The sequence below is a fragment of the Pogona vitticeps genome, chromosome 6, assembly GCF_051106095.1.
Source record: "Pogona vitticeps strain Pit_001003342236 chromosome 6, PviZW2.1, whole genome shotgun sequence".
Classification (NCBI taxonomy): domain Eukaryota; kingdom Metazoa; phylum Chordata; class Lepidosauria; order Squamata; family Agamidae; genus Pogona; species Pogona vitticeps.
Window position 1 is genome coordinate 17,354,572 of NC_135788.1, and position 26,294 is coordinate 17,380,865.

Genomic DNA, 26,294 nt, shown 5'->3' on the forward strand with positions numbered 1-26,294 from the left:
GTTCCTATACTTTATGTGCCTATTTTAAAAGGTGAGATACATTAGCTTTTCAGAAATTTCTTTAAATCGGGGCAGGAAAACATTGATCTTTTATATATTTTGAACTTCAGACTCCAGAAGCTCTTGTCTCCATGGCCAATGGTAAAGGATTGTGACAGATATGGTCTAAAATATCTAGGTGGCACAATGTTTCCCTCCGTAAACTATTAGGTAAATTTAAGACAAAAATGCTTAGAGGATCAAACATTTCTTCCTTAAAGTATTGCAGGAATTATAATCCAAACCATCTCAAGCAGGGGTGAGCAGTGTGTGTAACCCCCCCCCAGACACATGTTGTATTGTTTCTGCTGATGCTTTTGTTTTCAGCCAAAACAATAACAAAGTCCAAGACAAATCAGAGGTGCACTTCTGATTTACCTTCTTCTTCTTTTAAATAGCTGAAAAACAACCATTTCCAGATGAGCTGCAGCCACTGGCCAGGTCAGACAAGAGCTTGGGTCCACTAAACATAACTTCTATTGTTTTTGCTTAACTTCTATTACTACTAGGAGAAATATCCAAACTAGAAACCTTTGCTCCAGAAGGCCTCTATGTCGTATAACAATATTATTTCTCATTGTTTCTGACTGATAATAGTGGGCAATATAAAAAGCTAGTACAGCTGCAAATATTAACAGGCAGTTTGTCAACGAAGACCGAAATCCCATGCATATTTAGCTGGTAGCTGGTCCCATTGAACACAATCAGATTTATGCTGGAATCGAATTATGCATAATATTTCACTGATCTAACTAAAGTTAGTTTTTCTGACCATGTTCCACTGAAAGCAGCAGAGCTTAAGTTAGCCTTTGCTGATTCGTTCCTTAAGGTTCAAGAAGTCATAACTAACTTTCGTTGGACTGGAAGTCTTAATTAATTGATGGGCAGTACCAAAAGTTGCGCGTAATCTTTTTATTCAGACAGACATATGCTACCTGGATCGCTCAGTGGGTTAAGCATCTGGCTGCGGAGGCAGAGGTTGGAAGTTCGATTCCCCACTGTGCCTCCAGAGAGAAGAGCCAGCCTGGGTGGCCTTGGGCAAGCTGCACAGTCCCGGGGCGCCCCCAGAGGAAGGGAATGGTAAATCACTTTCCTCTGCCTGGAAAACACTGAAAAGGTTCACCACGAGTCAGAACTGGTCTGATGGCACGATATTTTATATATACACTCACATATAAACACACGCCTAAACATATAAAGGAGAAATAGAAATATACATTATTTTTCTGCTTATAAGTCTACCTCTGCTCTACAGTGCCCGGCAAAACAGTGGCAAGGTGAGGCATAAGCGACAGGCGCTGCAGGATATGGCACGGCCCCTAAAACAGTGGTTGTACAAGCACCGAGACAATCCATACCCTACCAAGACAGAGAAGATTTTGCTGGCTCTCGGCTCCCAAATGACTCTGGTGCAGGTAAGAAGAATGTATCCCATATGTCTCTCCCATCCTCCCTTGAGGTGTGCAGTGTGACTTGCCTTTTTGCACAACTTTGCGCTGAGCTGCATGTGACTAGAGCGTATCTCTGGACTTCAAATCCATCAAAAAGTTGGGTTGTAAAGAATGTTTGCTAATTTTTCTTCTTATTCATACCTGTGGCCCCCTTACTCTATGAGACACCTTCACGAGGAATTTTCAAACCCTGCAAGATTCCTCACTTCCTAGCAAAGGAGACACCAAAAGAGCTGCTGCTTTTTCCTGTCACCAAGGTCCCCATAATTTCTGTAAACTGTCTCTACACAAATAGCTTTTGAGAAACAAAACAGATGCCCAGAGAAAACTCAGAACAACTGGCGGAGGGTTCAGAAAGAGGCCAGCGACTCACTTGAGGCATCTGATCCTTAAAAGTCCACGCAACAGAGCAGCAGGTGTTGTCACTTAGTGTGATGACTACCATCATTAGTGCAATTTTGCTAAGTTTGCTCATTCATGTGCAAGTATATCACTATGAAATACTTTGTCCTCTCACTAGACAAGGAAAATAATTTTGCAGTTCCTTGTACTCACATGTCAAGTGAGGATTTATATCCTCTGCAGGAAACAAGAAGGGTTCAGTGAAATGGAAATGAGAGGAGGGTGGGGGAACCAAACCTTCCTTTTCTTGTGACTTATCTTCCTTCTTCCAGTATTCATCCTATTTCTCCTTCTGACTCTATTCGTCTTATTTCTCCATCAGACTCTATCACTGGAGGTGAGCTCAGATGGCAGAGAGCACTTCAGGTTAAGGGGAACCTATAGGAGATACATTCATATTTCTTGACTCTCATCCTTAACTCTTCTTTCTTGTGGAAGTGCATGTGATGCTTTAGAACAGAGGGCTTCTGAGAGTGGGAGGTCAATCCTCCCAAATGTATTACTCTTAGCCCATTATCTGCCATCTTTCCCCCCCCCCAAAAGAAAACCCTGATCCTGGAGCCTAACGGGGGGGGGGGGGGAAGGAACTGGGTTTCAGAAAGTCACCTGCAGGACTCAGCAAATTTTGAGATCTCAAATTGAGTAGCAGCTAATGTATAGACATAACTCTGAAGATGACTATAAATGGTACATGTTCACTGTCTATCTAGTCTGCTCCATTTTGGTACAGGTACTCCTCGGGATCAAAGTAATGTCTGGTCAAAGACAATAAGACACATTGATATATAGGTTGGCACATGATTATTGATATAAATCTTATATGAAAATTTCACAGGAGCCATTTATATTTGCTGTTAAGGATTGAACAAGGCAGAGTGGAATAAAAACCTGGGCTTGCTCTGTAGATCTGAGAAAACCTGCAGGAATGTAAGGATTGGGAACTCCTTACCCACACCTGCTATTTGCTGTTTAATTCAGAGCCTTTCAATTATATTTGTCAGACAGATTTGGTTTAAATATGTCAACCCGCTGCTATCACAGGGACTTGTCATGTCTAGGGTGGCTTTTAGACAAATCACATGATGTCACCGCATGCATTCTACCCACTAGCCTAAGATGAATGGATGCTGCTTATCAGCAGTGTTTTGTGAATGACATTCCAGAAAAAACTGCTCTAGTGTTTGTCTGCCAGAAGATTAGCTTCTTGAGTATTTAAGGTTGCTCTCTGAGCTGTCCTTTGTGCCAGAAAATAAATATCCAGCTTTATCTACTTCTGTTGCAGAACTACATAAAAATGCTGATATTACATTGATAACAGGAAAGGTATGTCAGAAAAGGAAATACGGGAGTAGCCTTTTAGAAATGTATGGGTATGACTACACTGAATAAATCCAGCTCCTTTAATTTGATGTGACATTTGAATTCCAAATATAAATGTATAAGATAAGACAAGAAACAGTCATTGGCTTTACTCTTTTGGTTTTACGGGAACAAATTTGGAACTGCATCAAATGGTGAACTTGTAAAATGTCATATTGGCTGAAATCCCGTTGCAGTGCTATGCCTGCATGACTCAAGAGTCTCTACACAAATGGCAGTGATAATGGCATTGATGTGGAAGTCATGTTCATAAAGTGGTTGTGCAGGCATGTGTTGCAACTAGTCCCACTGTGAACTACATGATCAAATGGGGAGATGCGAGCTGCCTGAGCATTACGCACTATGGTCTCCCTTAAGTGCAACTTCACATTTTGCCAAGAGCAGCTGCATTTCATCTACTATATGTGACTGGGGCTCCCACCCTGCTCTTATTTTTAACATGGCTGGTTTTTAACAAGCCTCGTTTGGAAACCAATTGGTCCTTATGGGTATGTTCATTGATTGCCAAATAAGATATTCACCTCCCAGACAAAACTTGTTTGACTGCAGAAGGGCTTTGTCGAACACAACATGGAGGCTTCTTTGTTGCCTTTGATAAGAGCTGGGGCTCTTGGATGATGGGATGTGGCATAAAAATATTTGGGGTATAAACATAAAGTATCATCCAAAATCATCAAGCCATTCCCAGTCAAGCAGAGGTTAGAAAATTTCCTCCTCTGCCTCTCCCTCTTCTTCTTCCTCATCCTCCTCTTCTTTTGCACAGCTCTTGGAAGTGTCCAACATTGGTGGGTAATTCTAGTAACTGTGATTAAAAAAAAGATTCCCAGGCTCTGAAACTAAGCCAGCTGTCTGGTTAGCCAGGCAGTTTGTCTCACTATCTGCAAAAAGAAGATGCCCTGATGATTAGCTACACAGATACATAATGAGTCTGGTATTAATCTTCAGTACAACTTTTTGAAACTCAGACTGAGAGGTAGCTAGAGCATAAAACTGTTCCCCATGGTTATCTTAACTGCATAGGCAATGGTGTGATTACCAACCTTCATGGTGGCTTCTCTAAGATGATATAATTCACAGAACACTGGTGTTTGCATCATTTTGGGGCCCTAAAATGTTGGGGGATTGTCCTATATACTTGTACTGTGTTTTTTTTTAAAAATCTGCCTTTCCTGCCCTTGGTAGCAATAGGTTCCACAGGAGTGAAATTGGACTGTTTGGTACAAAAACACTTCCCTTTTTTTGTTCGATGTCTCTGTTGAAAAAAGCACATGATAGAATTTTTTTAAAAAAATACCCAGATGCTCCTTCGACACTTTGACCACAAATGCTGTCACACTTTTTCATGAAAACACATCATTCCAAAGGAAGGGAAAGAATGGAAATGTGGTCCAGATCAGATTACTGATTGCGAAAGGCCAATCCTCAGAGTCACAAAGGCAGGGCATGACTTCAGAATCACACCTGAGTGACTGTAGAATAAATCCACTGCAGTCAAATTGTTTCTGATTCATATTTGATGGATTTGTGAGAAACAAATCATGTTCTCAGATCTGTTTGGGAAAAAAATGTTTTGCATTCCAGATGATCAAACAGTGTTGCATGAGTGGCTTCAATCTAGCATCATCCAAGTGCCAGAGAAGACCAAAATAAAATGCATTTTCTTGACTTGTATTTCCTAAGCTTGCATTCCTGAAGCTTGGATTGTGCTTCTTCTTTCCCTAATGTTCTGTCCAATTCCTTAATACTTTGCAATGTTCCTTTTATTCATTTACACTATCATCATCCTTGACTAGTGGTTTCATTTCAAGTTGTTCTGTCAAACCTTAGAGCTGTCTTTTAGTGTCCTTTAAATCTCAGCCTTTCTCAACATTTTTATTTATTTATTTGGCCATGACCATAAATGCAATATGAAAGAAATGTTGGCCGAATCAGGATTGTGTAAGTCGCATAACAAACCTTATAAGGTGATGTATCAAGAATCGTTTCTGGTCAGTGACACTCTTCTAATGTGCTAGCAGCTCTCAAGGGGGTCATGTGCCCCCCATTGGGAATGGATGTTTTAAATGCATGTTGTTTAAAAAACTGTTAGATGAGGCTTACAAATATGAGTGTTGATCAGTTAGGAAAATCTGAGTTCATTTTAGCCAGTTTGGTTAGGACCAAAACAAAAAAAGTGTGTGTGTGGGGGGGAATAATTCAAAAACCACTTTGAAATTATACAGATATCATCTTAACATGTTTATACAGGAGAAAAATTCCCTTAACAAAAATATCCTACTTGCAGTTTGAGATACAGGTTAGAATCCTATCGCACAACTCCAACTGTATAACAAGTACAATGTCATCAGCAATGGCAGACTGCAGCTGTTTAAAGGCCGCCTCTTTTAATTTCAGGTGAAGCTGTGTATACATTGAAATAAAAAAAAGGGAAGCCTTTAATCAGCAGCAATCTGCTGTTGCTGAGGCCATCATTCCTGTTGTGCAGGCAAATCTAGCCTAGCAGGCTTTTAGTCTCTGCATTAATTTGTGTTCAGCAGAATTTCATTTTTGTTTGAAATAAAGATATCTTGAATCAATGAAAAATGACACATAGAAAATGAAGACTCCCTGCTATCCATGACCATTACTGAATTCTTCTCCCTGTGCAAACTTACTGTAACTTCTTGTATATTTCTTATAACTACATTTTAACTCGCATTGCAAAGATATCCTCAGAAGGCCAATTTGTTGGCATTTAAAAAAATTCTATGGGAAGTTAAAATAACGTTATGCACTTTCTCCTTTCCTGAGCTAAGGGACTTAGCAGCAGGGAGAAGAGAGTAAATACTGTACTATTAGAGATGTGTAGCATTTTCCAGGATCCATTCAGTTAATAGGTACACAACCACAAAAGCGCTAGTCTATAAAATGCCACCAGTTCAATCAAAACTGATGGCATGACTTTTGCAAAGCCTTAAGCCTGCCTTTTTGCCAGGTGATTGTAAAATCCTAAGCTTGTGGATCCCAAATAATGTCCTTTAGTCCCCACAGCCTCACCCAAGTAGATAGCACATGTCCAGTAGTCACTAGTCATCAATGGTTAAGTGCACAGAAGTGGAGATGGGCATGAATCTGAAACATTGGATCATGCTGGATCATTGTACCGGGATGGTCCTTAGGCTGTTTTGGAGTACAATTCCAATAATCCCTTCCTTTTGGCCACACTGTCCTGGGTCTTGGAGAATAAAGGCACAGGTTGAAATCCTTATCAAAACCTCACAGCACGTTGCTGAGTTATACTTGCCTTTCAAGAATAATCCGTCACTTCTTCCTGATGAGTAATGAGTAGCATTCATAGGTTACTCTGAACATATTCACTTTATGTATTATATATTGTAACAAGTAAAAATGGGTATCTGGCTGCAGAGCCAGAGTTTAAGAGTCTGATGCCTTACCGTTCCTCCTGTGGGACAAGCCAGCCTCTTGAGCCTTGGGCAAGCTGCAGAGTCCGAGACCACGCTGTACCTAAAAAATCATGGAAGGGGTTCCTGTAAATAAAAATCAGCTTGAAGGTATTATATAATATATAATTAAGAACTGTGTGCCTTCAAGTCAGTTCTGACTTACGGCAAAGAATACCGCCATAGGTTTACCATTCCCTAATTTCGGGAACGTCCTGGGACTATGAAACACACAGGCTGGCTCTCCTGAAATGCATCCGGAGCTGAATTCCCAAACTCTGTCTCTACAGCCAGATGCCTAACTCACTCTGCTAACCAGCCAGCTCACAGTATTATATTATATAATATATAACATTATATGATATAGGTAGTATTGTGTAATACTGTATAATATTACATATATAAAATTTATAATATTTGGAAAAGTTGATGTTATTGGTTATTGACGTCAGTATTCAAAACTACAGTGTTGGCCCTAATTTAATAATGAATAATGCATTTTATTTCGATTCAGTTCTGTCTTGCCTTTCTCGCAATACAGGGACCCAAGGCAGCTTTCTAACGTGTTACTTCCAAGCTTTAAGTCAAAATCATCTAGAGGGGCAAAGGTTCCTCTCCACTGCCATCTCTTTTCCAGAAGATTTTGGGGGCAGAAGGAAATAAAATGGTGAAGTCTCTTTTTAAAGGAGGCTTTAAGAAAGGAGTGGGTAGGAAAAGAGTCAGCATTGGTTAGGAGAATACTGTGCCCGATTATACTAGTGCAACTGTTAAAAAACGCCAGTGGAACAGCATATAGTGCAAAAAAAAATCTTTAGGAAATCTTATACTTGTGCTACTGTAGAACCAGAGCAGGAAGCCATATCCGTCTGAAAGCCCCAACCTATATTTATCTCTCCAATTAGCCTCCAATTTGGAGGCTAGCAATTTGTCGTGCTAATTTGCAATGAATATGTCATGTTTTCATTTGTACTATTCCCGTCGGGCTGGATTTATTTTATTTTAAATTTGGGTTTAACCATTCCTATGATTTCTTTTAAAAGGCCAAATATTCTTTCCAGAAGGGAAATATGAATGGCTTTATTGTTGACTATGAAGTTATTGGCCATCCTGTGACTAACTGACTCGTTCTGGGCTTCTGTGGCTCTCGCTGTATTCACCTTTTTTTTTGCCAGCACATATAGGATGTAGTGTACTCAGCAAGAGAGAATAATTTAAGTTCTTTAACATTGTGTAGGATGAAATATGGTATCTCAGAACAAGATAAAAAGAGGGACATACCTTATTATCTATGTTTTACGCACTCGTTTAATGTGATTGCAAAAAAGAGGCAAGAATGCCAGAAAAGCAATCTGAGAAAGACATTTTGTAGAACAGAAACACTTTATTCCAATAGTACTTAGCAAGAGGAGTTATGAAAGTGGGATATTCTCTGAGTTGGAAGTCAGTCTCCTGAGTTGACCCAAATTACATTATTTAATGCAATGGCCACTGGTTGTAGACATTTCCCTAAGACCATACACAGTCTTATTTAATGTTGTCAACGTTTGTCCTGCCTTCTCCCACAATGGATCGATAGCATCCATAGGAATCACACCATGGCCCCTATATAACCTCCAACCTAGCCCAAACTTTCCATAGTTTCAACAGAGTTATTGTATTATGGTTTATTTGCCTGTAATCCAGGGGTAGAATTGTTCCATCACTTATTAGACTACTGAGAGATGCACCTGTTCCTTTTTTGTTTGTTTGTTTGTTTTATGAAAATTGTCTTAATCCCCAGACAGTCTTAATCTCCAGTTTTCAAAATTTGTTGCTCTGGTAGAAAAAGAAGTACCAGTCTCCCAAATGTCTTATTATGGGAACATCATTTTGTTGGAGGTTTATGGGGTCCCTGCTGGATAGCTAAATGTTTCAAGTCTCAGAGATGGGGAGTTCAGTTCCCCTCTTTGCCTCCTTGATACGGCTGGACACAGTGATCCATGCGGTCCTGTCTAGCTCTACAGTTCTAAGATGATGACGATGACGATTATGATTACTAGGCATGCTCCTGGGGAATTCTGGGAGTTGTAGTCAAACAAACTGTGTTCCCAAACTTTAATACAATATTATATATTTCTATTTAGAGGTAAGTAGGCTGCCTGAGTTCACAGATGACAACCTGAATTTTGTACAAGCCAATTGTGACTACCCAGTCTTCAGAAATGTTTAATATCTGTGGTGCTTACTTGGTATGAGAATGTAAGCATTCCATGTATGTCCCTATTTTTTCACTTTGAAATATTGGGAAGGAGTGAAATGTTGGAGGGTTTAAAACAAACTTTTTGAGTTCTCCATGGTAGCACAGAAGATTTGAATTATCTGGGGTTATACTATCTGTTACGTATTAAATACATTCACGATCACATTGCAGTTCTGGTTACAAAGCTTTTCCTGATGTCTTTCCGAAATCTGCTCCTATGTAGACTTAAAAGAGTCTTAAGAGACTTCCTCTGTGTTTCTTTTAGGTCACATCCACAGGGCTCAGGGTGGGCTCTTTCCCCCTCTATTCCTTCTCAGGCCCCATAATAAACTATGAACAATATCTTTCTCTAGCCATGTTTAACCCAAAGAAATTTCAACAGCCCCTCCATGTCCAAATTCAAAAATATTTTGGAATTGTTTCTATAGGGGGCAAGGGAGCACCCAGAATGAAAAGTCTTTGGGGATGCATTCTTTTATTACAAATATCTCACTTCATTCTGAATTTTGTGGCCTTTTGGAATGCTTTAAACTGAAAGTGTCTCTGTTCCTAGAGTGCTTGCTCTTGACATGGAAACGCTGAGCACACCTCAGTTTTGCTGTTGGCACTTTTCAACAAAATAGCAGCTCACATGCATAAATCATGATAAATTTATGGTGCTTACGTAAAGAGCTATGCGGATATAATGCCCTTCTCTCTGTGGTTGCACATGGCAGTCTGATAATGCTGAAGTATGCTGCTACATTGCTGTTTGGCAAATGAATCTATTTCATGAGGCAACTGCTGCAATCATGAATATATGCAACTGGCTATAAAACTGCCACATACACAGTCAAAAGATGGGTCTATCTGTCTCTGACTTCCAGTTTGCTTATCTTGTGTTGGCCCCATCGTTAGTGGTGCAGTGGTAAATTCTGTGGTGCAGGCACTAATTGGGGCAATTTTGACAGCCCACAGGTTTAATTCGTGCTGGGGGGGGGCGGGAAGTTGTGGCTCAGCCTCTGAGTGGGCGCTGCCGGAAAAGGTGGGACTGGGAACTGCAGAACACTTATTCCGCCAAAAAAAATAATAATAATGAACTGGCAATTCATGCTCATTTCTACACCATTGTAATGAATGATTAAACAGGCTGTTTTTCAAACACTATCACGAGTAATGGGAACAAGCTACTTTTAAAAGAAAGTAATTTCCCAGCCTCTACAGCTACCGTGAGGACTGCAGCTAAGCTGAGAGAACAGGGGATCCTGAAGTGAGAGACAGCTGACATTTTGAACCTGGGTAATAAAAACCTCTCCAAGGTTCAACCCTGTAAGCCCCACTGCACCACTCTGCTGCTACCCAGGATTCCTTATTTATGGATTCCTGATTGTTACATACAGCTATGACATCACCTGCCCGTCACTGCTGAAGCTGTGTGTCATCTACCAATGGCGTGACGGAGGGTGGGACATAAGGGGTGGAGCTGTTGTATATAAGGGGAGTGAATGGTGTGAGAGATTCAGATAGGGCCAGATAGGGTCAGATAGGGCTTTGAGATAGGGAGATAGGGCTTGGACTGAGAGATAAGAACTGTGCTACATAGTGAGGGTCTGTGAGAGTGTGGGTGTGATTGTTATATTATTATAGTGATTAAAGTATTATTTATATTCTAGTGATTTACCATTCCTTTTGTTTGTACACAATAAACCTAAGTTTTTATTTTGAAATCATACTTTGGCCTGAAGCTTCATTTGAGGGAATGGTTGGTGGCAGTGGAAACGAAGAGTGATTGAGTGTGACGTAACGGCCCCTTTGTGAGGTATAAGGTGGCTGTTACATTGATTATCTAGACCAGTGGTCAGGGGACAGGGGTAAATTACCCCAAATGGGGTAAAAACGAAAATCCTGGGGGTAATGAGGATGGTCACAGCAGGCATTTTACCCCCAGGCATTTCATTTCCAACGATGCTGTGTGTAGGCAGGTGTTCCATCGCGGGAAGAGCAAGCCCTGGCGAAGAACTGCACAGGGCACCCGCCTGCCCTCCTCACCTCCAAAGTGAGGGGGAGGGCAGCGTACCAGGCCAGCTGGACTCTTTGCCCAGCGGAACCCTGGCTGGGGCTCTCCTTCCTGCCCGCGCCCACCTGCCTGGTGCGCTGGTGAGGAAGCCCCCTTCCCATCCCACCTCACCTGAGCTCATGGCCAGTGGTCCTGGTGCCCGCCTCCCCTCGCCAAGGACGCACTTTCCCAGCGGTGTGGTGACTCCAGACTGGCTGCCTGGGTGGTGGCCGCAGGTCCCGGGCGAGCGCAGAGGCAGGGGGAGGTTGGCAGCGGACAGTGAGAGCCATGGGGGTGGGTTAATGTCAGTGTATATAAATTTTGGGGGGAGCAAAAGGTAAAAAAGTTCCCTGACCCCTGATCTAGACAAAACTGTAACTGGGCTGCAGAAATCAGAAGTACTGTACTGAGCCAGGTAGTGATCTGAATCCTCAAACTCTAGCTGTCAGCTAAATCTGTGCCTTAGCATAATTTGCACCAGGAACCTGGTCAGTGCAGCATGTTGAATCTTTCCCTCCTGAAGTGGAAAAGTGTCCCACTCTGCTGCTGCTTGTCCATCTGGATGTGGATGTTGGATATATTCCACCCTCATATGATACCATTGAGAGGTTTTAGCTGGGAAGGAGCTGAAGTGAATGTCAGTCAACCCAGTAACAGCCAATAGTTCCCTCTCTATTTCAGAGGTTTTTCCCCTGCCTTTTTTCCAGTCATGTTCTGTTAGTGTTAGAGTTCTGGTCTCTGAAGTGAACAGTTAGAGTGAAGTGCTCTGTCAGCAACGTAACCAGTTAGTTAATAATAAGTAAATTAAATAGTTGAGCTCAGTAATGTAATAAGTTAATATTTCCACAACTACTGTATGTTTGTTTTTATATAAGAAGAACCGTAAGTAAACAGAAATGTTTTATTCTTCCTAATTTACCAGGATCTCTGAGTGAATGTATTGAAGCAAATAAGTGCCCTTTGAGGGAATATAACCAACAAGGGGTGGCCTACTAAGGGATGTTGTAGTTCAGCTTGCTCTGTAAGTTCTTGACCACACCGTTTTTATCCGCTGCATAATTGGAGAGAAAGTTTATTTTTAATTAAAGCCACATAACAAATTCCTCACACCAACTCTGCCCAACCTCCAAACATTGTAAGTGCCAAACAATACTAGTGGAAAGTAGACATTCGGAATGCTTTTTTTCCAAGTGATTATTTAAACTGACAAATGAAGTTAGATCCTTGAGTCCTGTGTTTTTTCAGCATTCATAGTGCAAATGTGACACTTGTTAGAACACAGTTATGAACAGTTTATGTGTTCATGTGTTCCATCATATGTCTTACAACATATATCACAGAAGACATTTGAAGTTCTCTCTCTCTCTCAAAAAGAAAAAGAAAAGAAAGAAAAAAGAAAATTGATTCCTTTTTCTTCTATTTAGGTGTCGAACTGGTTTGCTAATGCACGGCGTCGCCTTAAAAATACAGTCCGGCAACCAGACCTCAGCTGGGCTTTACGAATAAAACTTTACAACAAGTATGTCCAAGGAAATGCTGAAAGACTTAGTGTAAGCAGTGATGATTCATGTTCAGAAGGTTTGTTTTTTAAAGATATTTTTGCCATGTTGTCTCTACAAACCCTGTAGATCAGAAAAGAACTTACAGTATAATTCTCAAGTAACTGCTGCTCCTGCATGCTATATTTGTACTGAACTGTGTTTCCATTTTTACACACACACACACACACACACACACACACACACACACACACACACACACACACACACACACACACACACCAGGTTTCTGTTTAAATCAAGGTGCATCCACACGGGCATAGATTAGAAAACATTGTCTCCTTTTTTGAACTATACTGCTAGAATCCCAGCATGATGAGTAACTGACAGTACTAGTCAAAGAAAGTAAGTGGGTACTCTTAAATTTTTAATGAAATTAAGAAGTAAACATGATCCTATATGCATTATTATTCTATGTTCCCTATACTCTTAGGAGTCTATTAAGTCCCTAGATAAATCAGCCTTTTTAGCTACTGCTTAGATTTATTTATTTGAAATATTTTTACTCCCACCTTTCTTCTTAAAAAAGACCCAAGGGCAGCTTTCATCATTAAAAGATAACATTTAAAGCTAAAAAACAGTAGGTATACAAACACTAAAAAGATCAAGCTTTTGCCAGTGACTACAAACCAGGCAACGGAGGGCTGCAGGACCTCAGCAGAACCACAAATGACTCTCATGATCTCGACCTATATACTATTTCCCTTCTGGCCAAATGAATCACGAGGGAACCATTTGACTCTGCCACCTTAAAGGAAACTTTAGGCAAGCGTGCCTGTTTTGTTAGAAATCATTCTGTCTCATAGTGAGCCCTGCCCCTGCTCCCCCTCCCCCACCCAAAAGTTAGAGCCGTTTAGAGCTTGAATGCTGTTTTTTGAAAAGTAATTTATTCTGTAACTCATTGCAGATCCTCAAAAGTAATTCTATGCTATTAAAATCAGAAGGTGAGGGGAAGTACCTTATTTTTCTGTGTATAAGATGATACTTTTGTCTAAAATATTTAGATTAAAAATTGAGGTTCATCTTATACACAGAAGTAAGGAGGGGGAGGGATCAAAGCACTTTAATTCCTGCTTTCCCTGTCCACTTTCTTGCGAACAAGGTGCTTTCCCCCTCCATTTTCTTCTGTGGAGGGGGAAAGCTGGAAAGTGGAGGGGGAAAGCACTTTCCTCACAAGAAAGTGGAGGGGGAAAGCAGGAATCAAAGTGCTTTGATCCCTGCCTTCCCCCTCCACTTTCTTGCGAAGAAGAAATTTTGCATTAGAAATGTGGGGATGCATCTTTTACACGAGGGTGTCTTATACATGAAAAAATACGGTAGTTCATTTTGTTGCATGTTATGTTACCCATTCCTTATTTGTTCCTTAAAAAAAATGAATCTATTTTTATTATTTATTTATTTATTTATTGGACTTATATACCGCCCCATAGCGCTACAAGCACTCTCTGGGCGGTTTACAATTTTTAATTATACAGGCTACACATTGCCCCCCCAGCAAGCTGGGTACTCACTTTACCGACCTTGGAAGGATGGAAGGCTGAGTCAACCTTGAGCCGGCTACCTGGGATTTGAACCCCAGGTCGTGAGCACAGTTTTAGCTGCAGTACAGCGTTTTAACCACTGCGCTACCTTTTTAAAAAATACTTTTAAAAAGTTCTCAATACTTTTTTTAAAAAAAAGGTATTTCCAAACCATTTGAAAGCTGCTTCCCGAAGCATTTTGGCCCCTAAAAATACTGAGAACAAGTAACAAATAAATGTTGCTGGTTACACATTTTTAAAAATACAAATATTACCATTATTACAATATTTTGTACATGGAATGGTGTTGTGTCACCAGCTCCCGAAAATAATATATTACAGGTAATGGCATTGTCAAAAGCCCTGTCTTTAGGCAAGGTTTGTCGGTCTGGTGTGTGTGTGTGTGTGTGTGTGTGTGTGTGTGTGTGTGTGTGTGTGTGTGTGTGTGTGTGTATTCAAGCCCCCAGTCACTCCCATGGTCTACAACATGCCCAAAGCTGGCCAAAATGGCCATTAAGAAAAATTAAACAGCGAGTGCTTTAATGGGCCCTTAGTTGAGAGTAGGAATAAGACTGCAGAAATCTTGGGGGGTGGGTGGGAACCACCAAAGGCTCAGAAGGTGAAAACTGCTGCTCCTAGAGGCCCTTTTGTATGAGGAACATTTTCTTGTATGGGTTGGAATGGGGCACAAAAAGGCCCCAAATGGCTGCATCAATTCTTATGCTCTTGGATTCCAAAGCAAAAAGTTAGTATAAATGCCCATAAGTCAACAGCACAGACATCTTACCCATTAGATGCTTTCCAAAATTTTGATTTCATTGATTCCCAGATTATGCGGCATGTGATTTCTTTGGGTGCTTGATTTCATGAAGTCAGTTAAAACTATCAAGCATGCAAAGCACATGCCAGACAGAGATTTTATTGTGAACTCCTTATTGATGTACAAACACATGCCTTAAGAAAGCTTCTCCCACCATCTAATTTGAAACAGAAGTACTGTACATGCTAACAGTTTTGGGAAAGGAAGAAGAATGCGACTGGGTTAAATGTTTAAATTTTTTGGACAAGAACATTATGATCTAGTCTGCACTCACATATCGTATTAAAAATAATGATCATGAATATATTCATTTTTTCAGAAGATACAGAAATAACGCTTCTCTCTGATGGATCTTTTCAGACGGTGAAAATCCTTCAAGGAGCCATATGAATGAAGGGGGTTACAACACACCAGTTCATCATACTGTGATTAAAACAGAGAGCTCTGTAATAAAATCTGGAGTAAGGCCAGAAGGGAGTGCCAGTGAGGATTATGTATCACCCCCCAAATACAAAAGCAGCTTGTTGAATCGCTACCTAAATGACTCATTGAGACATGTCATGGCCACGAATGCCGCCATGATGGAGAAAACAAGGCAAAGAAATCATTCTGGATCATTTAGCTCCAATGAATTTGAAGAAGAACTGGTGTCTCCATCATCCTCTGAGACTGAAGGCAATTTTGTCTACCGAACAGGTAGGGTATCATTTCAAAACCTGTTGCCTTTTGTTCATTTGTTTAACCTGGACGTTGTGGCTGTAGTGGTGTTGATCTGTGTTATCAATGCTCTTGCAATTTCTGGTATTTTGAATATGCCAAGGATTGAAAATGGAGCCACCTGATCAACAACTTAGAGAGGTGGGTCATAATTACTCCTTGTGTTACAGATGAGTATTTTAGGGTTATTGTGAATGACTTGTATCAGTACTTTCCAGAGTTTCTCTATCGTAAATCAAGTGTGAAAATTACTCGTACTGTACTTTCTAGCTGAGAGAATGCTTAGCTGGGCTGCATTGTCTTGACGGAAACATGACGACTGATCAGAATAACCCTAAACTTTTCAAGGACAAGATTCAATGCTAGATTATGTGATACACAAACTGTTGTTGAGCACTACATCTTTACTAATGTAAATCCCTATATACTTTGGCACCAATCTTAAGTGTGGTGTTCATCATCTCAACCTCAGGAAAAGGATGTACTTCAGTTCTCAAGATTTATTGGGAGTGGATTGGTAAGCCACAGAGTTAATAGGGTACATGATGGCTACATATACTGGACTCCTTCAGGGCATCCTTCATTTGTCTTACTGTGCAGGTTGCATTGCTATGGATTTTTTTGGCCCTTTAGGTGTTTTGAACTACAGCTCCCACAATTCCCCTACCATTTGCTGGCCTGGATAGACCATCTAGAAATTGAAGTCCAAAACATCGGGAAGACCAAATGTTTTCTACCAATACACTATACAGTGCAGAATATATTCACAATATACATGAGTTAGATGAAAAGTCCATTTAGTCTTCTTTCACTTGGACTACTATTGATGTAGTTCAGTTTTTACTGGAGATTCTTCTCTAAGATTTCCATGTTGTTGTTCAATATCCTGCTTATTCAGTAATCAAGACACATGTAATCAAGGTTAGCTTTGAGTTGCAAGCCCAGGAAGGATGCATGTTATGTGTCAACTTTTTCTGGATTTAAGTTAAATCTGTCTCTTAATACTGACTGGTCAACAGTTCTCAACCCCACAAGAAGTAAAAGAAGGGCCTGGGTAAGCAGCATCTGTGGTACAGTAAGAGGCTATTTTGGGAGAAATGTGAACAGTCCTCTAGGAACTTTTTTGACTATGGTTTCCATAATCTCTCACTCATTGGATGCTGATGGGAGATATAGATCAAAAATTTCTGGAGGATCAAAGTTGGCCACCAACACTGCCTTACTCCATCAGCCCTCGCCTCTGTCTTATAAAGCTTCCAGAAAGGCCACCATGTTGCAGGAAAACCAGTAAAAAAATCATGCAACATCTTAAAGATTAACAAGTTTTATTTGGCATACAGTTTTCCAGACAATGGTCCTTTTTGGGATGCATTTAAAGAACCGGCTATAGTCCATAAAATGATGTTGCATAAAACGTGTTGGTCTATAAGCTACTTCAAAATTTCTTGCTCTTTTAAGGCGTCTCTCCCAGAAACACCGCTGATCAGAACTGTAGCAAGCCTTTGAGTTGTTGTCAAGACAGTCCCCTCTTTGAATACTTTAAAGGTTCAAAGATTATACACTTTCAATATTTAAGATGCTTTGCTGTTTCTGGTGGAAATCCTGTTGCTTAGCCTAACAGGTTGCACTAGAGTAGGCCCATTGGTTTAATGGGGATTTGGAGAATCAGCTCCTCTGTGGGTTCCATTGATTTAGGCTGGTCTGCTGTAGTTGCAATTTTCTATATTATGAAACAGGATTTCCTGTAGCACATCCTTACACAAATGCTGTGAGGAAGATCACTCGTTCTATTTTATATTCTGCCACCTCCATGTTAGGCTCGAATTGCATATCATTCTGGCCATAGTGACAGTGAACCCAAATAGTTTTCCCATTGAAGCAATCACTATGTAGGATGTCACCATCGTTCTGTTGATCATCTATCCCTTCAGGAGCCACCAGATCATGGGCCTCTGCAATATGGCAGTGGCATTACGGGTTTAGGTGTTTTGTGGAGGCGGCTGGTTTTTTGGAGCATTTGGCTAGAAGTGAGAGATGCCTTTTGTGATTTAATTCACAAGAGTTCCTGCCATCTGTAGATCTTGCACCTGAAGATCCACAAAGTGACCACCATACATTGTCATGAAATCTTGGGCTGAAGAGACTACTCGGGTGCAAGATATTTGGAGTTCTTACAAGTTCTGCGAAGAGTAGGAGCTGTGGTTGCATCGTTAGTGTTTTCCAAGTGAAATCTCTTGGTTTTTTTCGATGCTGTTTTTTCAACATTCCAAGTGCATTTGGTCTACATTAAGTGATAATCATCTGCCAGAAGTTTAGTTTTAAAATGAGTGTTCAAATGAGCACACGGTAACTTAAGGTGTGTAAACTGCTGGTTTTCTTTCTATACATCTACAACTGGAATTTGAAAATGAGCATAATCTTAACTAACAGAATTATGGACTCTTTGTCTTGCCTGCCAGCGTTGAAACTCTGAGTTGTGGTGGGACAATTTCTTTTAATAGCCTGAAGCAGCTGTATAGTAGCTGCTGCTGCATAAACAGGCTAAACATTGAGAAAAACAAGCTACAAACTGTTACTTGATCACAGTAATCTCTCACTTTTTATGCATGCAAAACTCCTATTTATCATGCAGTTAGGATGGTCTTTTATTTGCAACAAGCCAAACTCTGAAGGAGAAGTCACTTTAACTCAGTGTACTCTAATCCAAGTGTATAGAGGATACTTCCTGTAACACACAGGTAGATCCATTGTAGAAGAAAAAGGTCATCGTTATAAATAATTGTTTGTGTCGCATCCCATATTCATTTATATTACGAGAATAGAATCCATTATACAATGCACTGATATTATATTAAGAACTCTCGGATCCAGAATTTATCTCATTACTAGCTTTTGTAAATGTGTTGTCCAAATTAAATAATCCTGTTCCATAAATGTCATGAAAATAATTGCCAACCTTTCTGGAAAAGAAATAACCATATTTTGTCATGCTTTCATTATCTGGTATGTTTCTTGACTTTACATCGGATGAGAATGCTAGTGGAGCTGAATTGTAGCTTTCATCTTTTATTCATGCTGATTTCTTTCCCTATAATTTGGATTACAAAGCAAAGCAAATAGGGTTGTCCTAGCGGGAAGTGACTTGGTGGCATATAAGGACAAGAGATAAAGCAAATCTATGTAGCTTTAAGGATGATCCAAGACCTTTGGCCAATAGTACCACATTGATCACACTTTACATGGGGTTCCCATTAGCCTCTCACTCACCAGGTGGTCTATATTGGTTCCTACTTAATTTCAGCAGTTCTGCAACATGAGACGCCCAATGATCTATTTATTTATTATGTGTATATTCTGCCATTCCTCTGTTATTCCTAAAGCAGCATACAAAGCTATCCTTCAGACCTTATCCTCATAGCAACCTTGCGAGATAGGTCACACTTCGAGAAAGTGTCAGGCTCAAGGTTGCCTGGTAAATTTCATGATCCAGTGGAAACTAGAACACAGATTACCTTAGTCTCAGATCAAAATACTAATCACTTATTTGCCCCGACTCTTGACTAAGACATATCAGACCATCACCTAGCCTTGTCCACTGGATTTTGGCAAAAACTTCCCAGAACACCATTTTCCATTTGTAAAGCTCCCTTGTTTTTCCTATGCTTCTTCCACATTTTTCTTTACACAGAAAATCCATTAAAGAGCCAACAGTCTAGAAACGCTATGTGAGATGTTTCAGTGATATTGCACTGTTGAAGGGAAAACAGATGAATCTGGTGCACAGTACTAAAAAACAATGTACAGTATTGTTATTTAAAGTTTGCAGGAGCAAACACATAACCTGTGTGCATTGGGACTCGGCCCCTTTAAACTGGAACTGGTGCAAATCCTGAAACTGTTCAAAGGCTTCTTGTTATGGGTTTTTAAGGATGAAGTGCCCCAACCACAATAGCTGGTTTCTGAAGTGTAGGTGATAATGATTCAGAGCACTTTAGTAGGTCCAGGGCTCAAGGCAGAGAATGGAAGTAACAAATTAGAATAAGATAGTTACCTTTTAACAAGTTTCTGCGTTTTTGGTTTGGTATAAATATGTTATATTTCAGAAGTAGTGTAATGAGCGGTGATAGCATTAAGTGTGTGTGTGTGTGTGTGTGTGTGTGTGTGTGTGTGTAATCAGTAACGTGTTATTTTAAAGGGCATTTTGGGAGACACTTTGGTAGAAATTGTCTATTAAATCATTCATGCCATTGGAAAAGTGAGCAGCCAGGTAGATGCAGGTGGAGGTACAAGAAGGGAAGAAGTGTAGCCGGGTCAGTGGCGAAACCTAACTGCATAATTCATTTGACACCATGTTTTAAGGAAAACTTTGCAGATGTGTGGAATTAGAAGTCCCATCATCCCTAGCTAGCAATCAAGTGGCAGGGCTTTTCAAGCATCTGGAATGTGCCAGGTTAGGACAGACAATTTAAGCACCCATAAGGGTATTTTGCAGAAGCGTATAACAAAATGTGCATGTTTTAGACAGAGTCACTCATTTGCTTTGTTTAAGAGCAGATCACATGCTAGAAAGGAGCAAGGCTCAGCAGCATCATGCGGGAGCAGCGAAAGGTGCCCTTCCCTGAGGGCAGTGCCAGGCCTTTGCTGTTAATTGCTATGTGTGGGGGGCAGGTGGTTTCTGCCTCACTGCCAAACAGAAACCAGCCTCCATGCATGGATTGCTTTCTCTGGATTGGAGTAAATGTGTTGGGTAGAAGCGGGGTGGGGATGGGATTCCATTTCAGTTGCACTTATTTCCATGTGGTGTATTGGCAGCTTAAATTGTGCCAGGCTTTGGTGCCAATATGGGTTTCTTATTGCCATGATTTATTCCTGGAACAGCTGTAATAAGAATCAGTACATGTAATGTACCTCTGAATAGCTATGGTGAGACTTCTTCCAGATAGATAGATATATTGGAGAGCGGGCAGGAAAATTTTCATCTCAGAAGCTCGTGCTTCTTGGTAGAATGGAGCTCTAATAAAATACTAGAAACATAGGAACATTGGTTTGGAAAGAGACTTGGAGATAACAAGTTTCAGATAACAGTTAACCTGTAATGAATTATTTTTCTTTGGTTAGAAGGAGGCAGTGAAGTCATCTTTCAGTGAGTGGAAAGGTAGTTCCTTTATTAGTGTACCAAGCAATGTTTTCTAGCCACTATAAAATTACTTTAAATTACTAAAAGTAATTTAAAATTACTTTTAAAGTATGCTTCAATGCTATTCTAGCTGATCTTTGCCCAGATTTTTAAAGTTTTATTCTATTCCCCTCAATCCTATGGTTCCTTATTCCCAAAGTTAATAAGCAACATGACAGATAACGTAGGAAGTATCCTTTTCGACATTTTAATAATGATTACAATTAATTATGGGAAATTCTGGGATGTGTAGTCCAAAACAGTAATGTTTCCAACTTCTCTAAGCACTGTAATGACGAACAAAAGCAAATTGCTTTTTAAAAGTAATGTCAGAGGGTCCTGTTTTCTAACAGAGCTGGTAATGTAATTTTTCTAAAAGTGTCGGTGGCTCTAAATTTCTAAACTGACAGATGAAATAAAGAAGAGCTGAAAGGATGAAAGAAGCTTCATATTTGTGTTACTTTGGGAGGCAGGAAAGCCAAAGGGTGTGTGCGTGTAAATGAAGCATTTCAAATTGGGGAGACCTGGAAAGAGCTGCTTTACAACAACCAAAAAAAACCATCGTGCATTTAGAACGTGAAGCTTGTGCTTTATTTTTAGGTGTTTATGCTTAGGAGAATTTTGTGGCTTCTGGATCTGTTCTCACTTTTCTCTCTACTTTCCTTTCTTTCTTTTTTGCCTCTAAATTTATGGAGTCTGACCTCCAGTGTCTTTCTTCGCAATAGACCGAACACCACAATCCCCACCGGCCATTTGTAAAGGTTACAATCTCTGCGGCTAACTGGAAGACTTTTCGGTACATGCCAGATTTACAGCTATTTTATCTTGTCTGCCTTGCCAACTTTTTTTCCTTCCAGTTAACTTTTACAAAATAGAGCATATATTTTCTAAATGGGGCCGTAAACTCTGCTCTTAACTTTTGAAACCGTCCAAGGGCTTGCAAAAATCCTCAGCCCTGCCATTTCTTGACATCTGAACTGCATTTTTCTGACATGGTGTTGCAGATTCTGCTAAAGGAACTGGGCACTGAAGACAAAATGCTTGGCACTGAAAAACACAGAGACCATGATAGGCAGCTGCTAACTGATACAGTTTACATTGACTTTAATATTTATAGGGCAAATTATATGAATATTGCCATGTTAACTGCAAGATACATGGTGAATCCTTCTTGTAGTGCAATTGTGATAAAGTCTTCCCCCAATCTGGTGCCTTCCAGATGTGTCAGACTACAATACCCATGGTGGCTGGATGATTTATGGGAACTGTAGTTCAACCTATCTGCAGGTTGGCACCATGTTAAAAAAGGCAAGGGAAATAGCCTTGTTTAGTGTGCAGCCTTACGGCTGCCTTTTCTGATCAGCACCAAAACACTTGCCTAAGAAGGGCTTAGATATGATTCACTCTTCCTGGCTACAAGGCCAATACATGTTGTCATCTCCATGCACTCCAGGCAACTGCCAGTCGGACCAGTCCTTCAAAGGCATGCTTCTAAAAACTCTCATACACACTTGGTTGTGTTAACTGACCTCCATGAAGTTCTTACAGCCCCTGGTCCACTCTTAGAACTGCAGCCAAGAACATTCATCCGGAATATTGCCATTTTAAAAATAGGTTATTTAAAGAGTGCGAAAACTGGAAAAGAAAATGAGACCTTCTGTAAACAATAAAAGAGTTACTGATTTAATTTTAAAATCTGTTTTAAGGCTCAGGTGGGTGAAATTAGTTTGTTTTGTTCCAGGTAAGATACACTCGGTTTGCAGCTTACGTAGTCTATTTCTTATTGATATAGGTACATGCATATCTGATTTGCAGACTTCAGAAGATGTGCACCTTAGTTTGGGGAAGTGGTGCTTTGAAGCAAGGTTATGCAGTTTAGCTGCTTTGCTATCAGGGGTCTCTAATACTATGGCATTCTGAGGAAAACCTTTTAAATGCCTAGTGGGCAAGTTCTTGTCTGAATGGCTTTAAAAGTGAATTGGCATATACTGTCTTAAAGGCTAGTAACATGTGCAGTCAATTCCCATCTGACAGCTGCTTCACATCTTCCTAGTCTGGTGGCTGCTGGCTGGATATGGCCAATGGATCGCCTGCCTGATTGATCTATGAACAGAAGGTACAGTTGTGCAGGAGCCTTGTGGCACAGTGGTTAAATTGCAGTATCCCACCCAAATTTCTGCTCATGACTTGGATTCAATCCCAGATAGCTGGTTCAAGGTTCATTCAGCCTTCCATCTTTCCGAGGTTGGATAACAGAGTACCCAGCTGGGTGTGTGTGTGCAATGTGTAGCCTGCAAAATTAAATTGTAAACCACCCAGAGAGTGCTTTAAGTGCTATGGGGCAGTACACTTCCTTTTCTTTTCTTTTTTTGCTTGGCTTGGCTAAATTGAGATTTGGAGCATATACATGGAAAGAAATGGGTCCTGTGATTCTAAAGAGATTCCAGGCGAAATGGAGAAGACAAGTGGAAGGTAGTCACTCACTTCGTGTGTCTGGTGCACATTGGTGCAGAAAACACAAGGTGTGGATATATTATACACGGTCCTGTACCAGTGTGGGACAAAATATGGCCCTTCCAAATGTTGCTTGGCTACAACTCTTAGCGTACTTCAACATCATCTAGGCTAATTACAATTCATGGATTGTAACTAGTGCAAAAACATCTGGATGGCCACGTGTTCCTCATCCTTTGCTATTTGATAATTACACTGGTGATCTACAATGGGCCATGCTTCACAAGTATGTGGCCCCTTCATATTCTGGAGAGCCTCAACTCCCCCTCTTTTACTATACTTTTTAATGTGATAAATACAGGTCATTTGAGCTTATTGTGTAAAGTGTGGATCCACCACACCACTAAAGCCAAAGAGCATGTGATTCTTGTACATAGTTCAGTGATTTAGATATCAGGCTACGGAGCCAGACTTTGGGAGTTCAATTCCCCACTGTGCCTCCTTGACAGAGACTGGAGATGAGGATCTACAGGGTCTTTTTCAGCTCTGAAGTTCTGAGATAATTATTATTAAAAGAAGGGTCATATGTTGTCCAGATGCACCTCTGTTCCCCTGAAACATTCTGCCAGAAAAAGTTTTCTTCCTCTCTTAGAAGCTACCAAGAGTGGCGATGGTTTTGAACTAAAGTGGGATGAAGGGCTTCCCAAGTGCTCACCTTAGATCTAAACCCACAAAACTGAAACTATCAGTGGGCTTTCAACAACATTTTTTGGGGGGTAGTTTTTACTGATTTTCAGAGCTGGTATCGTTCCTGGTGGTTCCTGACAACAGAACAGTGACTGCCTTTCCAAAACCTCAACAGATGCCCTCTCCCATTCTAAATGGAGTGTTAGAATCTAGATCAGTATTTTTTTTTAATCACTAAAGAGCAGTATGGAGGTGGAGGCAATTTTTAGCTAAGACTGCAGCGCAGAAGGCAGAGAAGTTTAACATTTTCCTTTTCCACCATTGTCTTAATTAAAGTTGCTCCTGAATTCCGATTGGCCCATTTAAGTGTAACGTGTAGTTTTTCCTTAAGCAAATACAGAAAGGGTTTGCTTTTGCTTTTCAAAGTGCTACCCGTGAAATAGTATATTCAAAACCCTTTTTCTAAAGGACGACTCAGTTTCTCACACTGTGTATCCAAGCCTAAATGTGGAAAACCAGTAAAAAAAAAAAAATCTCCCATGAAAGTTTTAAAAGCTGGTTATCCATCTTCTGCTCTACGTGGTTTGAATATTCCCATTCCGCCTTTTGACCTCCAGGCATGATTTTTGTACATACATCTCAGCCTGCTAATACCTGTGTCTCCGGCCAATATCATTTTCATGAGCCTGACTCTTTTTAACCAAAGACATTCTGCAGGCAAATGCTGTCACCCAGTTATGCCCCAGCCACCCTGAGCGACCACATGTTAATGCTTTAACAGGGGTGCTCCGTTGAACTGAAGTGCATAAGTACATGAGAGGAAGCAAACGTATGATTAATGTAAAGCCCCAAATGCCAATTCTACAGTAGAGGGAGGGAGTGGAGGGGGAGGTTGGATTTTGGGGGAAGACTGTAGTTCTTGGCAGTGAACCTAAGGGAAAGGGGAGCCCATAAAAGCTTCATTTCTTTCTGGAAAAATATCTGCCTTGAAAACTTGTCCCTGGACTGATGTTCTTGTGTGTTCCAGTCTATTTCCACGGCTTGATGTAAATAAAACAAAGGGAGCAAACGATCTGGTAGAAATCCTACCGGCATCGCTGTCTGTTGGATCAGCCAGTGTCTCCTGTGTAATATTAGACTATCGCGGTGCTGTTCATACTGCTGCATTTAAAGTTGTATCAGTCTTTCCATGAAATCCTTTCTTTTAAATATATATATACACACACCGAGCCAAGCTTTTATAATCCAGCTGTAAAAATTCAGTCTGGGTTGAAACTTGGCAAAGCAGTGAGCATAGTTTCCCATCTGTGCTCAATGGATTTAAGCAGGTACATCTCAATGATATCAGTCTGTACATTAATGGACTTGCAAATCTCTTTGCTCCTTTGAAGGGGAAATAAAACTGGAGGCAATTTAGGAGGTACATGAAAAAAGAAAAAATTGCTTCCATGGCCAACCTAGTGTAAAATGGGAGGGTTTTTCAAAAAAAGCTTTTTTTCTGCAAAAGAGCACTGTTTTCCATCCTGCCTCCTTCTGAATTCAACAAAAACTGAGGCAAAAGTTGCTGTGGACTCCAAATAAAATGATGTTTTTCCCCATTCCATCTCAGCTACATCTTTTGCCGTGACTGGTGTTGATCAAGTTGTTGTCACATCAACTCTTTTTAAAAAAACCCAAACACTTGTTGATCTGTGCCAGTCTTGTCTCACGCTTTCAATAAGACCCCCATCTATGCCATACAGCTGCATTTGTGAGAGTACTCACAAGTGGTGTACCATTCCTTTCTTCTGGAGGCATCTTGGGACTGTGCAGCTTGCTCAAGGCTACACAGGCTGGCTCTGTTCCTAATAGGCATAGTGGGGAATTGAAAGCCTAATCTGCAACTTGCTAAGCGATCCAGACAGCACTTCCCTGCCATAGGTGGAAAAATATCTTCAGCTGGCCATGGCTCCATGCATCCTTTTCTGCCGAACCATGCCTGCACAATGCACATCAGTCCAGAATTGGTACTTGAGCAGCAAGAGCCCACATTTTGCATTTGGGGGAGTGAGAGGGCACCAGGATTGAATCTAGACCTTGTATCTTTCCCAGAGGAGTAGTGGAAGCAGGAATACGCACTCCCATTGGCGTCTCCTCTGACTGGTTAGGCAACTGTGATTAAGGCATTGTTTGAGCTCCTACACCACTTTTTGTACTGCTCCTTATTTTGGACAAGCAAAATGAAATTACAGGAGGTGCATTTGGAGTTAATGTGTGCATTTCTGTGAAGATACTCTGACAGCGCAGGACCTTTGAAATTTATCCTGAAAATAATTGTGAAATGTCACATTTTAAAGTACTTTGACTGTTGGTTAAAGTAATACCCCTCCCTTTCA

At 40.6% G+C, this 26,294-nt stretch overlaps 1 protein-coding gene across 3 annotated transcripts in view; it reads left to right on the plus strand.

Annotated features, from left to right (window-relative positions):
- MKX (mohawk homeobox) overlaps positions 1–26,294 on the plus strand; it is a 76,707-nt gene that overhangs the window by 6,721 nt on the left and 43,692 nt on the right. For all 3 annotated transcript variants that reach the window (XM_078378617.1, XM_020801999.3, XM_020802015.3), the window contains exons 2-4: positions 1,295–1,454; positions 12,411–12,564; positions 15,246–15,581. In XM_078378617.1, coding sequence (XP_078234743.1) covers positions 1,295–1,454; positions 12,411–12,564; positions 15,246–15,581 — 650 coding nt within the window. The remainder of the gene's footprint in view (positions 1–1,294; positions 1,455–12,410; positions 12,565–15,245; positions 15,582–26,294) is intronic.